Below are 15,496 nucleotides of genomic sequence, written 5' to 3' on the forward strand. Positions count from 1 at the left end.
TGGGGACAGAAGGCAACGGTTACGTCAGGGGGTGCGGATCCACCACGGTCAGGGCTTGAGGACGTAACGCGCACGGCCCGCCGCCCGGACCGCCCGGCCTCTCACCTTCTCGCCCTTGGGGCCCACGTCTCCCGGGGTTCCGGGGAAGCCCTGCGGCCCAGGGTTGCCCTGGAAGACAAGGACCAGCAGCTCCGTCAGAAGGCGCCTCTGTGCCGACCCCGCCCGCACCGCCGAAGACACGCGGCTGGGACCCGCCGAGCCCCCGGAGGACGTCACGCAGGACCCGAGGTGGACGTGCCTGGGGATCGCCATGCGGACCCGCCCTAAACGCTGCGCTGTGGCCTCCCCGTGGGCATCCTCGGGGTCACCAGTGCTCTCTCCCGCTGGTGCGCATGCCTGAGTGTGTGCCTATGTGTGCACCTGTGTGTGCATGCGTGTGTGCACCCATGTGTGTGAATCTGCATGCGTGTATACATGTGTGTATGTGTATACCTGTGTGTACACCTGCTTGTGTGCACCTGCTTGTGTACCTGTGTGCACCTGTGTGTGCATGTGTGTGCACCTGCGTGTGTGCACCTGTGTGTGCACCTCCATGTATGCAGCTCTTGTGTGCACCTGTGTGTGCATCAGTTTGTGTGTGCACCTGCGTGTGTATACCTGGGTGTGTGCACCTGCATGTGTGTGCTGCACCTGCGTGCACCTGCCTATATGTGTATACCTGTGTGTGTCGACCTGAGTGTGTGCACCTGTGTGTATACCTGTGTGCACCTGCTTCTGTGTGTACCTGTGTGTGTGCACGCATCTGCATGTGTATACGTATATACCTGTGTGCGAACCTGCTTGTGTGTGCACCTGCGTGTGCATGTGTGTGCACCTGTGTATGCACCTGAGTGTGTGTGCACCTGTGTGCACTCCATGTATGCAGCTCTTGTGTGCACCTGTGTGTGCATCAGCTTGTGTGTGTACCTGTGTGTATACCTGGGTGTGTGCACCTGTGTGTACACCTGCATGTGTGTGCTACACCTGCTTATGTGCACCCGTGTGTGCACCTCGTGTACCTGTGTGCACCTGCATGTGCGTGTGCACGCACCTGTGTGTGTACCTCCATGTATGCAGCTCTTGTGTGCACCTGTGTGTGCATCAGCTTGTGTGTGCACCTGCGTGTGTATACCTGGGTGTGTGCACCTGCGTGTGTGCACCTGCTTCTGTGTGTACCTGTGTATGCACCTGGGCATCTGCATGTGTATATGTATATACCTGTGTGTGCACCTACATGTGCATGTGTGTGCACCTGTGTATGCACCTGAGTGTGTGCACCTGCTTGTGTGTGCTCCTGTGTATGCACCTAAGGGTGTGTGCCCCTGCATGTGTATGCACCTGTGTGTGCACCTGCGTGTGCACCTGCGTGTGCATGTGTGTGCACCCACGTGTGTGCACCTGCGTGTATGTATGTGTGTATACCTACACGTGTGCACCTGCGTATGCATGGGTGCGAGGGGAGGCACTGTGGACTGAGCGCCTGCGCGGCTGCCCCTGGTGGGGCGGAGGTGGTGTGTGTTTGCGTGTCCACGGGCGCCGGGCACACTCGAGACTCTGGCTCGTTCAAGCGGAGCGAGCTGTCCCCGTCCCCACGTCCTGCGGGGTCCAGGCCGCACGGACTGAGCACTGGCTGGTGTCCTCAGCCCCCAGGACCCCGCAGGCGACCGTAGCACCGGGGACTCAGGGACGGCCTGGCCTCAGTAGGGAATATCCCTCCTGTCCTCCGCAGCATCCCAGACGCGGACGAGCGGTGTCGGGGGCACCGGGGCCGCCCCTCCCGGGCTCCCTACTGGGCGCCGCCTGCGGGATCCCCCATCTCGCGGGCAACCTTCCCGTGTCACGTTATCAGCATCTGTGGCTTCCTAACAACCCAGACGCGGTGCTTTCCACCCAGACGCTCTATCTGCGGCGACTGCGGGCGGGTCTGCGCCGCCCCTCGCCCCCTCGCCCCCTCGCCCCCTCGCCCCCTCCCCATCCCTCAGGTGTTTGCTCCTCTAGGAGCCTGGAAGCTGCACCTTTTCTCTCCCCTTCCTGACCTGCAAGGAGCCTAACTCCCGGCACCCGGCACAGCTGTGTTTCTATCAATAGGCTTGTATTTTCTCAGCGGGCGTTAAGCTGCATTTTCAAAACGGTTCATGTAGGGATCTGTGTGCTGTGTGGCGCTGACGGGGGGTCACGGGGAAGGGCCCTGAGGGTCTCACACACACGAGACAGGAACACCTGGCTCTGAATCAAACTCACCGGCCTCCCGTCCTCACCGGGATCCCCCTGGAACGTGCAAGAGAACCGTCAGCGACCGCCCGACGCCCCGCGCCCGCCCGGTCTGAACAGAGACCCGCACCCGAGCCCCAAGCCCCACGGATGACCCGGGGAGGGACAGCGGCCCCCTGCCAGCCCCCCTGGCCGCCCTCCCCTCCTGGAGCGGCGAGGAAGCAGCCTCGGGGTCAGGGCCGCCCCAGGGTCTCCGTCCCGGGACCTGCTGCCCTGGCACCAGCACCCCGCCGGTGCCCGCCCGACCCACGGAAGGTGCTCACCGGCTCACCGTCCCTTCCAGGGGTGCCATCCTTCCCTGGCGGCCCTGGGGGACCCGGGGGGCCCTGAGGCCCGGGTCCCGGCCATGCTTCAGGATTGTGCGCCGCAGGGCCTGTAGGAGCCTGGGGACGAGGAGGCGAGGGCACAGGCTGGGGCCGGCGGCTGCACCCCCCCGAGGCTGGGCCTGGTATCCCAGGGACCCGCAGGGGACGTGCCGGCACAGGGCACACAGCGCCGGCCACGGGCTCCCGGAGCTCGGGTGAGTGGACTGAAGCACCGACCACCCTGGGGTCCGGGGAGGGGCCCGGGGAGGGGGCTCACCTCCTGCAGGCTGCCCCCAAGGCGTTGGGCGCTCTCTGCGGTGACTGTAGCCGAGCCGGGGAGGGTCCGAGCTGGGGAGGCAGAGGCGGCCGTCGGTCCCCGGAGCACGGCCAGGCTCCCCCGCTCCTGCCCCGACCCCAGGCTGCCCGGAGCCCAGCCGTGGCCCCGACATGCACCTGCCCACACCCAGGCCCACGTCACTCCTCTCCCTGGGCACCGGAGCTCGCCACATCTATCACCACCCCTCCGCCAGGAGGCGCACAGCCCCGAGAGCGAGGACGTTTCCTGACACCAGATGCTCCCACTCAGGACGTGTCGGGTTGTAATCTACGGTGACCGACACGCACCCCGGCCCCCAGCCCCCAGCAGGTCCACGCCCGAGCCCCTGCCCTGCACCCCAGCCCCCAGCGGGGCCACGCCCGAGCCCCCTGAGCCCCTGCACCCCGGCCCCCAGCAGGTCCACGCCCGAGCCCCCTGAGCCCCTGCACCCCGGCCCCCAGCAGGTCCACGCCCGAGCCCCCTGAGCCCCTGCATCCCAGCCCCCAGCAGGTCCACGCCCGAGCCCCCTGAGCCCCTGCATCCCAGCCCCCAGCAGGTCCACGCCCGAGCCCCCTGAGCCCCTGCACCCCGGCCCCCAGCAGGTCCACCTGAGCCCCCTGAGCCCCTGCACCCCAGCCCCCAGCAGGTCCACCTGAGCCCCCTGAGCCCCTGCACCCCGGCCCCCAGCAGGTCCACGCCCGAGCCCCCTGAGCCCCTGCATCCCAGCCCCCAGCAGGTCCACGCCCATGTCCCCTGAGCCCCTGCACCCTGGCCCCCACCAGGTCCACCTGAGCCCCCGCCCCGCAGCCCACCCCGTAGACCTCCAGGGCCACAGGGAACGTCCCCGACCCCAGAGGCCGACCTGGGACGGGCCTGCTTCACGGACATCCTGGGCAGAGGTGACCTGTGCAACCAGCTGTCCTGCAAAGCCAGCCCTGGGGCCTCCTGGCGAGCCCCCTGCACCCTCGCGACGGCCCCACCGACCCCCACCGGTGACACGAACGTGAGAGACGGGACACAGAACACAGCGAGGCCAAGCTGCGGCTCCGGGTCGAGTCCCCTGGGGCCGTGGGGCCGGGCGGGCGCTGACCACTGCCCGGGCTGGGCTGGGCGTGTGTCCCCGACGGACGGGAGCCCCTCCGGCCCCGCACACCACCCACCGAACAGCCTTACCTCCCAACGGGGACGCCGTGGCTTCTTCCTCGATTTCTTCCGTTCTGGAATCTTCCACGTCCCTGCCTCCAGCCAAGGGCGGAGAAGTGACCGGGGGAGCCTCGGGGAGCTCGGCTTTGGGGAGCAGACCCTGGCAAAAGGTGAGGGTGGGAGAAGCAGCCCGTTACTCCGCACAGGCGGCCGTCCTGGGCGCGGGCACGGGCCAGTCTGTCCGTGGGGCGGTTCGCGCTGGCCGGTGCGAGCTCCACGGATTCTCAGAGACACGACAACAGCAGCAGGAGCTTCGTCCTGGGGGGACGCTCCGGGGCTCGCGCACTGGCTTCTCCTAAACAGCCCGTGGGTCGGGGTCCCCGCGCCCCAAGCCTGGAGGTCTCCCCGCGGGCCAGGGAGGCTCGGGGCCCAGGACAGCCCGGTGACCCTCAAGCGCCCCAGCTCCTCCCCGGGGTCAGCGACCTGCCTGGCGGGGCTGGATCTACACCCCCGAGGGGGAAGGCTGGCCCCGGGGCACACGCAGCCCCAGGACGGGGCCCCAGGCACGCGGGCGCCCGAAGGCTCCTGCCACCGCCCGCCCCACCCTGGGCGGGAGCTCCGGTGACCCCACAAGGTCAGGGCACTCGGTGGCCGTTCTCCTGTGACCTGCCGGCCGCCAGGCCCCCCAGCTGACCCCCGGGCCCCCGCTGGCCTCCCGACATCCCTGAGCCGCTGACCCCAAGGGAGCGGAGGCCCCGAGCGGCCACGGAGGGCGGGGTGGGGGGGGCGCCCTGGGAGGGCTGAGGCCAGTCCCCTGGCAGCAGGGAGGCCCCCAGCAGCAGGCCGGCCTGGCCTGAGGGCCGCAGGTCGGGGGCAGAGGGTGGAAATATGCGACCGCCCCGGGTCACCGGGGCCTCTAGTGCTAGCACGTCACGCCGCGGCCCTGGCCCAGCCCGGGCGCCCTTCCCGTGGGGCCGCGTGCCCGGCTCTGGTTTGCAGCAGGGACGGGAGCTCGGTGGGGAAAGGGCCCACATCCCGCCGCAGGCCGCCGGACGCGGGCAGGGCCGTCACGGGCACCCGGGCCCACTGGGCGCCCTCCCAGCACCGCTCCGGCCACTGCAGGGCCAGGGGTCCCGGCGCCCTGGGAGGGAGGGGGTGGGGGCCACCCGTCCCTGCACGTGGGGCAAAAGCGGCCTTTTCCCTCCCATGTGCCGTGTTGGGTGGGGGGAGCCGGGAGAGCTCTGGTCTGGCCTCCGGAACCTTCCTCGCCGTGACCCCTGCCTGCTTTCCCTTCCGTGGGAGTTACAGACCCACCGGCCGGGCGGGAACGGGTCACCAAGGTCACCCAGGAACCCGGGCGGGGGGCGGGTGTTAGGATTAGAAACCGAACTGTAAATCCCCTGAGACAGAGCTACGGGGGCGCATCTCCCGGACGGGCCACCTGACCCCAGCGTCCCGGGCCCAGCTGGGAGCGTGTCCCACGCGTGCTCACCGGCCACACTGGCGGGACCCCAGGAGGGCGGCCCCGGGCACTCACCGACGGCTCCCTGTCGTCCTCCAGCCCGCTCCCGAAGTCTCCAGACACCTGAGGGCGGCAGGGGAGGAGCAGAGCGCCGGTGAGCACCCCCGTCCCCGCGGGGCCACCCGCGCCTCTTTCAACTTGTCCCCCTGCTCCCAGGACGCCGTGTGGGGGGACAGCCAGGGGACGGAAGCCCAGCATGGGGGGCTCCACGCACGGCTCTGCGACACAAGGCTGCGCAGGTGGACGCGCTGGCGGTGCTGAACAGGCGGCCGTGGGGACCGTGACCGGTCATCTCCCCCTGCTCGCGGCTGGCGCCTCACTGTGCACCCCGGGGTGGCGGGGGACACTCTGAGCTCTGGATCCCCCAGGACACCGGCTCCCTGCCCTCCGTCCCCCGCACCCGAGACCTGGATTTTCTTGTTTAGACCCCAGGCACGTGCACACGCACACACGCCGCACGCTCTGGCCACGAGCGACCACGGGGCCCCGGCTCCTCCTGGTTGTTGGAGCTCCTGCCCGGATCCGCGGGAGCTCCCAGGGGAGGGCTGGAGGCCCGGCGGCTCCTCCTGACGTTGCCGTTGATGAGGGCGTCCCCGGCTCGTGGCACCCGCACGAGCCCTCGAGTCCCCCGTGGGGTTCCCGGCTGCCCCTGCCCTGTGCCTCCACCCTCCGGCCGCGGCCCCACTCACCCCGCCGCTGTCCTCGTCGTCCTCCTCCAGGCAGTGCAGGGGGCTCACGTGCGGGTCCCCGCGCACCCTCAGCTCCGCAATCATCCCCTGAGGCAGAGGGACAGGGGGTCACCGTGGGCTCTGGGATGGGGGGTGCACACCGGCCAGCACCCGGCTCGCAGCGAGAAGGTCTGGGACGGGGCTCCCGGAGCACCTGCATGAGGCCGGGGAGGGAGGCTGGGCTCCCGGACGGCGCGGCGGGAGGCAGGACACGGGTCTCCCCGCACCAAGGAGGGCTGGGGCCGCGGGGGGGGCGGCGGAGGGGGCTGCCGGTGGGCGACCATGTGGGCAGCTCCCCCGTGACGCGCCCCAGGCTGAGGCCTGCACCCACAGGCCTGTTCCGGTGCTTCCTGTTCTCACTTGACGTCCTTCTCCGCGGGGCTCACTCTGGTGCTTCTCCCCCAAACCGAAGCCACACTTGGTGCATCCGGCCTGCGCGTCTGCACCGCCCTCGCGATAGGCCGCGGCCAGGCGGCCAGGGCTCCGGGGAAGGCGGGCTGCGCCGGCGCTACGGACCCCAAAATGCCCTTCAGGGCCGCCCCACACTGCAGGGGCCTCCTGGCCCTCCGGCCTGCACATGCCCCCTACGTTCTTCTGTTTCTTCCTCCCAACGGCCTCCAGACTCCCTCCATCGCCGACCCTGCACCCCGTGACCTTGCGGCCCCACAGCAACGAGGAGCACGTGACGACAACCCAACAACGCCCCGCGTGTCCCCATGAGCCCTGCGGGAGGGCTCCCCTTGCTTCCCAAAGCTGCCTCCTCCAGGAAGCCCCCCTGGATCCCTACCCAGGATGGTTAGACCCTCCAGGGGGGCGGCTCTGACCCTCTGCCCCCCCCCCACCTCCCTGCATTGGACAGCGAGGCCTGCAGGGCCGCATCCCATATCCCCGTGTGTGCACACGTGTCCATGTGTCGGACGTGCACACGTGCTCCTTCAGGCCCCGACACCCGCCCCTGGGAGGCTAAGGAGGGCTGGACCCAGGCCCCGAAGCCCCATGGTCCCCACAGGGCCCCAGCACGAGGGGAAGGACACGCTGAGGACACGGGCAGGAAGCGGTCGGACGCCGGTGCGTCATTTCCAGCCCGCGGGGCTCAGGCACCGACCCCTTGGCACGGACGCACACAGGGGCCGAGGCCACGGCAGCCGGCGCAGCTCGGGTCACCAACAGAGTCTTCCCAAAGCTGGGCTGACCCGAGGGCGCTGAACACGGCGGCCACGGCGGGACCGTCTCCGTCACCGCTGTCCCCACCTAACCACGGTGTTTCAGGAGGTCGGAGGCAGGGATGGCCCGAGGCCCCGGTCAAGGCCCAGAAGGCAGCTGCACCGGTTCTCAGCCGGGTCAGGATGGTTATGGGTTCTGGAAGTTTCTTTGGGGTGGCCGGGTTGTGTCCAGGCCTCGCGGCACTCCAGGGAAGCCGACGGACAGCAGCCAGGGTGGGGGCCCAGGGGGCAGGGGCAGGGGGGCGGCGTGCCGGGCCTGACCCCACGCAGGAGGGCGGCGGCCCCGCAGAGAGAGCACTGTCTGCCGGGGCCGGAGATCAGCCCCCGACGTTTCCAGGACACCAGCCACGGCCTGTGTCGACCCAGAGCCCATGGGGCCTGCCACGCAGCCGCCCTCGCCACCCCCGGCCCCTGCCACCCTGCAGCATCCCCACAAGCGCCAGGTCAGAGTGAGGCCAGCCCCCCTCAAGGTGGTCACCGGGGATCCCCCCCCACAGAGCTGCCCCCGGGGCTGCGGTCCTCACCCCGTGACCCCTGCAGGTAGAGGAGACGCAGCAGGGGGGACTGGACCAGCTGGGGCTCCAGGACCAGAGACACGGTCCGTGCCCCGTGGGGGAGTCGGCTGTGGACGGGGCTGGGTACACGTGAGGAACGAGTGTCCTTCCTTCTAATTCTGGGATGTTCTGACCACCAGGGAGGGCGGCCAGGCTGCGTGGGAGGAGTGTGAGCTCTGTGGACGGGTCACGTGTGAACACGTGTGCGTGTGGACAAACATGCAGGTGTGTGTGCATGTGGTGAGGGCAGGTGTGGGCGCACCTGTGTGCATGTGACCACTGCACTCCTCGGTGCATGGAGCAGGTGTGCATGTGGTGACGTGTGAGGCCTGTGTGCATGTAAGCGAGTAGGCACCTGCGTGCCCTGAGCACGTGTATGCGTGAGCCTGTGTGTGGGAGCACACGTGTGCACACCAGGAGCACGGCACACGCAGATGCCGCCCGCTGCCCGCAGGAGACACAGGCCACGCTGGCCTCACGGAGCAGGGCTCAGGTCGGGGGGCGGCGGCTCGGGGCTGGGACGCAGGTGCTGGGATCGCCCGCCCTGCCGAGGGAGGGACGGGGTGGCCCCGCTGACACGCGTCCCCAGGTTTGGAGGCGCAGGGACGGCACAGGGCTGATGTTAGGTTCCAGAAGGTCGAGCTCTCCCTGGGGTGGCAGCGATGAGGGGGGCGCGGGCGCTGCCGGCAGGTGGGGGCAGGGGACACACGTGCCCCCCGCAGACCCGGCCCCGACCGACCAGCGCGGAAGGAGAGCGGCCGCCGCTCCCCGAGGACACGTTAGTGGGGAAGACGTCGGTTGTGCAAAAGCCACAGCCCCGCCGGCAGCAGCCCACGGGCCGGGAGGCAGACGTTGTGAAACCCGGAGACGCCGCTGAGCTTCGCGAACAAAGGCCGCGGCAGCCGTGTCCTGTGGCTGCCACCGCGGGTGGTAGGGACCGTCACCCCCTGACGGCCTGGGGTGGGCTGCCCCGACTCTCCGGGGAGGGCCGTGTCCTGGCTGCGGGGGGCCGAGTGAGCCTACAGGGGGGACCCCGCACTCCCGGCCCGACTCACCCCTGCCTCGCTCGGCTGCTCCGCCCTCCACCCTCCGCCCCCTCCCTGCCCGGGGGCCTGGCCCGGGTCACAGCCCAGCCGCAGTGGTCACTGTCCCCCCCTCCCCAGGTCCCCACGCTCCTTGCACTAGTGGCTTCTGACCACCTGCTTGCGTCAGGCCCTGACTGTTGGCACAAGAGCACTGGGCTCCTCCCAGCGGGGTCGCGTCGGGGCACGTTACTGTGTCACAGACGCTGCCGCTGTGGCCTCCGCCTCCCCCCTCCTACCGCAAGGAAAAGGGGCAGGCGCGCTTGTCCTAGAGACGGGGGCGGGGGCGGGGGCGGGTGCCGGCCTGGGGAACCGGGGCCCCTGACGACACGCTCCCGGCCTGTCCCGCGCCGTCCCGGGCATCTGGCCCGCCCGTGGCTGGTGGGTGACCCCTCGGCTTCGGAGGACCAGGCGCTGCTTTGGTCCACAACGTGGCCACGGGGCCGCACACCGAGGCGGTCCCCCCTGCTGCATGGTGGCCCTCGGGCACAGTACGTGACCGGCCCGCGTGAGGTGCCACCGTGGAAGTAGGTAGGGACGTTCAGAGGCAGTGGGCCGGCAGCCGGCAGGCGCCCCAGTAACGGGCGGGAGCGCGGCCCCGGGGGACACCCGCCCCACGCTGGACTCGAGAGGAGGAAACCTGCAAAGCCCCGCTTTCCTGGGCAGACACGGCAGAGGCTCCGTGGGGCGCCCGGCAGGGGTGTGGGGGTGGGATGCCCACCCGGAGGGGCCGCCCCGCGTGCTGCACCTCCCGGAGCCCGGTTGCACGAGTCACGGCGGGACCCTCGCCCCAAAAGTCTGGAGAGCCCGGGGCTGGGGCGGCTGGTCTCCGGTCCCACAAGCCTGGCCCCTCAGCCAGCTGCAATCGGACCAAACACCCACACGGAACATTCCTGAAGCCTCCAGTCGGGCCGCCAGGGGGCGGACGCGGGGCTCGGGAGGACGCGACTCGTGGGTGACATCAGCTGGGCCTCCAGCCGCCCCCCAGGGCCCACGGGGGGGCCCACGCCCCGCTCCAGCCCCGTCTTCCCCACGCCCAAGGCTCGGCGCCACGCTACACGCCACGGGCGTCTCCCACGTTACGGATGTCGACGGCTTGCGTGAAAAAGTGACAAGATAAAAAGGCAAAAAGCAAACGGGAGATAAAATTTACAGCGGACGGGACCGAGGAGCGGTTCTCTCCTACAGAAAGAGCTTGGGACAAGCCAGTAAGAAGCCGTGGAACCGCCCAGAGCAAAGCCGCAAAGCACAGAAACAGGCCGGCCACAAAAGAACCAATTGTCTCCTTTTTTTTAAAGAAAAAATTCGAATAACCAAGAATTGTGTGCAAAAATGAAAGTGTGTCTACGCCAGCAACCCAGGCACACACGTCCACACACCCGGACGGCGCGGGCCTGTGCGGACTGGTGACCGCGCCCTGTGTCGGGGACCCGCAGCCGCACCCTGGGCCACCCCGTCCCCAGCCCCCTCGGCGCCCCGGGAGACGCGACGACACCAGCCCTCCCGGCCCCCCCGGCCTCCTCCCAGTTCATCGTGCTTGAGGCTCAGCCTGAAAACACAAAGGGGCCCAGTGTGGTGTCCAGGCCCCGGTGGCCCGACCCCGAGGCTCAGAGCTCCCGCGGGGGGAAAGATCGGCCACGCTGTCGCCGTCGCCGGCTGAGAACCTCGCTCCTCAGGCCGCCCTTTGTCTGGGTGATGATTCACCTTGTCCCCCGGGGGCTGCCCCCTCGGGCCCGCACGGGGACCCCGTCTGGACCACGCGGCAGGGCTGGTGCAGGGGCGGGTGGGGACCCGCGAACCGTGCCCGCGAGTGAGCATGGGAGGCCGCGGCCCCGGGAGAGACCCCACCCGGGCTCCGGGATCTGCGTCCTGTGGAGAACGAGGCAGGGCCTGGGCCTGGGGGACGGGGCCTCCCTGAGGGCCGGGTGCAGGCCTGGGGCGACGGCCCTCGCGGCTCCCCAGCCGACTGCGCGGAGGCTGCAGGGGTCGGTGAAAATGAGGACGAGCAGCAGGTTGATGCAGGGGTGACGTGACCCCCCCGAACCCCCCCCAGCACAGCGGGTGGGCGGCCTTCCCGCCAGGAAGACCCTCGTGGAGGGAGGTGCCCACGGGGCTCGGACAGCAGGAAAGAGCCCGACCTGCGAGGACCCTGGACGTCCCCGGCTCCGCAGCACAAGGGGGTCAACGGCACCTGTCCCTGGAGCCCCCACCCCCCGGACAACCCCCACCCCCAGGGATGGCCCCCACGCCCCGGGAAGCCCCCACCCCCAGGACGGCCCCCACCTCCGGACATAGCCCCCGAGCCCAGGAACAGCCCCCATCCCCCAGGTGGCCCTCACCCCAGGAACAGCCCCCACCTCCCAGGCAGCCCTCACCCCGGGAACAGCCCCCACACCAGGAACATCCCCCACCCCCCAGGCGGCCCCCACCCTGGGGCAGCCCCCACCCCGGGAACAGCCCCCACCCTCCAGGCGGCCCCCACCCTGGGGCAGCCCCCACCCCGGGAACGGCCCCCACCCTCCAGGCGGCCCCCACCCCCAGGGACAGCCCCCACACCAGGAACATCCCCCACCCCCCAGGCGGCCCCCACCCTGGGGCGGCCGCGGTGGCTTACCTGGAACTTGTCGGGGTCCGCTCCTCCCGCCTGGGCCACGAACAGGCCGGCGCCGGGCTCCAGCTGCAGGCCCCCCGGGGAGCGCTCCAGGGGCACCCTCTGGAACAACTCGCAGTCCACGAACAGCGCCACCGTCGCGCCGTCCACGCTGAGCGCCAAGCGCGTCCACTGGCCGGTGAAGGCGGGCAGGCGGAAGCTGGCGGCCGTGCGGGTCGTGGCGGCCCCGGGCTCCGTGTACAGGAGCTGGATGTGCTGCTGCCCGTCACGCACACCCGACAGCTTCACGCCCACGGAGACCACCGCCTGGGCCGCGTCCGTGATGGCAAACAGCACCCCCGGGCCCTCGGTGGCCGGCCGCACGTGCATGAGCAGCGAGAAGTCACGGAAGAACGGGCTGGGGACGTGGTACCGGGCCACCTGGCCGCTGTTGGCGTCCGGGCCGAAGACGAAAGCCGGCCCCACATCGGGGTCGTCCACCTGGGTGACCTGCTGGGGCGGGGGCTCTCCCAGCAGCTGCAGGAGTCCCACCTCCGAGCCCCGACTCTCTGCAAAGAGGAGAAAGACCCCAGTGAGGCTGTGCCCGGGAGCAAGCAGGCAGGGCACCGGGAGGACACTGAGGCACGAGGGGCTCCGGGCCTGCCTCTACAGGCACCACGGACGGCCAGGACTCGTGGCCACGGGCCACCGTCCCTCCTTCCATGGACTCCCAGGCCCCAGGGGACGCAATAGGAACTGTCCCAATCAGGGGGCCAGAGGCCATGGCTGCGCAGGGTGCCCCGTGAGCTCAGGGCCGACAGCCCACGCATGTGCTGGGACCCCAGCCCAGCCTCCACCCCCGGGACCACCCCACCTGGCCGCGGGCCTCAGTGGGCCTCAGCCACACGTCTGAAGGGCCACAGAGGGAAACCCTACAGCCCAGCGGCCCTGCAGGCTTATCCCTGTGAGGAGCCAGCCTGCACACAACTAAACCCTGGCGCAGATCAGGGCCCGGTGCTCGTGGTCTGAGCCTCTGCACACACTTGTAACACAGCCCACCAGGCGCCCAGCTTTGTCGGGGCCCTTGTGCGGTGTCCCTGCCCACCGTGTCGTGGAGTCCCAGCCCCAGCGGGTCCCTCTCGGGGTGACCCCCAGCACAGGGAGGTGGCACAAGTCTAGGCTGGGGACACAGTACGGTGCCCAGCCTTCTCCCGCGTATCTTGTCCTTCCAGGTGGGACCAGAAGGCTTCCTGGGCAGGAAGGGGCCACCAGAGCCTGCGACCTTGGGCCGGGAGCATCAGGCGCTGGGCGCAGAGGGCAGGGTGATTTCCTGCCTGCGTGCCCACAGCCGGAGCCGGGAATCCGGGGCCACAGTGCGGCCAAGAGCCCCGACCCCAAGCCCCTTCTCTGAAGACCCTGGTGTGGTCCACCTGCAAGGGGAGAGTTACGTGGAGAAGACGCTCTCCAGGGAAGGGGCTTCTGGCGAGCGGGAGTCCTGAGGAGGGTGGTGGGTGGGTACCTGGGCTCTAGCCCTGAGCGGCAGGGCCCAGCTGACGAGGTCAGAGCAGTGGGGAGAAATGCCAAACCCCAACTTCCTAAGGCAAGCTCCATCTTTCAAAGAGCTCTTGGAGACAGAACAATGAACACAGAGGAGAGCCCGGAGCCACGCAGGGCAGGAGCACATGCCCTTTGGGTCCCTCCCAGGGCTGGTGCGCCCGGGGCGGTGCTGGGCGTCCTGTCTCCCCTCTGCAGGGCCCTGACTTCCCACCAGCACCACCAGCCAGGGCCCCCCTCGCCTGCAGGCAAGACTCTCATCTCATGTCAAGTCAGTGCAGGCACAGCCTCGCTCCGGCAGCGGCCTGGCCTCAGGCCTAGGGAGCAGCGGGGAGCCTCACGGGAAGACCCCAGGCCCCGGGAAGACAGCCCCTGCTTGATGCTCAAAGTCAGACCCCCCCTGCTGTGCACCCAGATGGCAGCTGCTGCGACGCCCTCTTCACATCACAAGTTCCCGGGGCTGAGGGTGCACTCGGGGAGACGTTCTGAGACTCAGGAACAGGACTCTGCCCAGCCTGCATGTCATGGCGCTGCCGTCCTGACTCAGCTGTGCCCAGAGTTAAACATGGGCTCGCCCACCACTGCCCTTCCTCCCAGGCAGCTACGAGTTCTCCAGACTGCTGTACAACGCAAGATGCAGCAGCCGTGGATGTCCTGGGCTGCAGGGCAACGGCACGCTACAAGGGCAGGCCCGGGTCCCCGGCGAGCCTCGGGCAGCTCCTCTTCCTCTCCACGAAAGTCCTCGTGGTTCCCATGGGGAGTAAGCGTCCAGATGCCACGGCCCAAAAATCACGGGTCCGCTGTCCAGTTGCAGGCACTGTGAGTGGAGGACGCGGTGCGGTCACCTCCCTGCAGAGCTCGTGGCAGCTGCTGCTCTGAAGGCCCTGGCCCAGCTGTCGTGGGCAGGGAACCAAGATCTCTCCAAAAAAGCAAATGCCCGTGCCACGCTCTGAGAGTCTGGAAGAACACCTTCGTGGGAACACAGTGGGTGATATCTTTTGGCAAGTGGGGCCCCCTCCTGTTGGCCGATGCTCACTCGGGTTAAGGAATCGGGGGACTTGCCCAGTTGGGGACAACCTCCCTTGCGGACAGGCCAGCCATGACCAGGTGGGACTTATCCTGGTACGTCAGGCTGGTTTAACCTTCAAAACCCAACTAAGGGAATCCACCTCCTCAACACAGTGACTAAAAAGAATCACAAAATCATGTCTACGGATGTAGAAAAAGCATTTGACCGAATCCAACACTCACTCATGGTGAAAGCTCTCAGTAAATCACGAATAAAAACAGAATTTCCTTCATTGGATGAAGAATTCCTACAAAACATCCCTACGGCTCATAACCCACTTGATGGTGAGAAACCTGAAGCTTTCTCACCGAGATCGGGGACAAGGTAAGGACGTCTCTCTCACCGTGGCTTTTCAAAACCGGGCTAGAGATCCTGGCTAAAGCAATAAGGCAAGAACAGGAAATAGAAGTACACAGATTGGGAAGGAAAAGGAACCACTGTCTGTCCGTAGAGGACGTGATCGTCTACGCAGAAAATCCAAAAAGAACTGACAGAAAAACAAAACCAGTCTCCTGGGAGTGATTACTCAAGGTCGTAGGATACACGATCAATATACGGAATTCAGTCCCTTTCCTACGTATCAGTAACGAACAAGCAGGATTTGGAACAAGACACACCGTTTCCATTAGCGTTCCCGCCGACAACTTATCTAGGTTAAATATAACGTGTATACGCACAACATCCGCAGGAGGAAAACTGCAAAATTCTGCCAAAATAAATCAGAGAACTAATCAATGCAGGGAGAGTCCCTGCCCATGGATAGAAAGACTCAGGCTTGTCAGGACGTCAGGTCTCCCCGCCCTGGCCTGTAGACTCAATGCCGCCCCAATCAAAATCCCACCAAGGTCTCTGTGGATATCGACAAACGGATTCTAAAGTCTCTGTGAGAAGCTAAAGGACCCAGAACAGCCAACACCGTGTTGGAAAAGAGTGAAGTCGGAGGACGACACTCCGCGGCCCCAGCACTCGCTGTAGGGCGGCCGCGATCAGGACCGTGGGGCCCTGGGTGGGGGCGGGACAGGCCAGCAGGTGGACGGAACAGGAGGGAGAGCCCAGAAACAGCCACACGAACGCCCCCGACGGATCCTTGACAAAGGAGC

General features: G+C 68.0%; 1 protein-coding gene across 6 annotated transcripts in view; it reads right to left on the reverse strand.

Moving 5' to 3' along the window:
- COL18A1 (collagen type XVIII alpha 1 chain) overlaps positions 1-15,496 on the reverse strand; it is a 74,698-nt gene that overhangs the window by 17,715 nt on the left and 41,487 nt on the right. For all 6 annotated transcript variants that reach the window (XM_072738702.1, XM_072738700.1, XM_072738699.1 and 3 more), the window contains 8 exons: positions 11,798-12,342; positions 6,286-6,372; positions 5,612-5,659; positions 4,105-4,234; positions 2,893-2,963; positions 2,574-2,693; positions 2,281-2,307; positions 106-168 (listed from right to left, as the gene is read on the reverse strand). In XM_072738702.1, the coding sequence (XP_072594803.1) occupies positions 106-168; positions 2,281-2,307; positions 2,574-2,693; positions 2,893-2,963; positions 4,105-4,234; positions 5,612-5,659; positions 6,286-6,372; positions 11,798-12,342 (1,091 nt within the window). The remainder of the gene's footprint in view (positions 1-105; positions 169-2,280; positions 2,308-2,573; positions 2,694-2,892; positions 2,964-4,104; positions 4,235-5,611; positions 5,660-6,285; positions 6,373-11,797; positions 12,343-15,496) is intronic.

The sequence above is a fragment of the Vulpes vulpes genome, chromosome 15 (assembly GCF_048418805.1).
Source record: "Vulpes vulpes isolate BD-2025 chromosome 15, VulVul3, whole genome shotgun sequence".
NCBI classification, from domain to species: Eukaryota; Metazoa; Chordata; class Mammalia; order Carnivora; family Canidae; genus Vulpes; species Vulpes vulpes.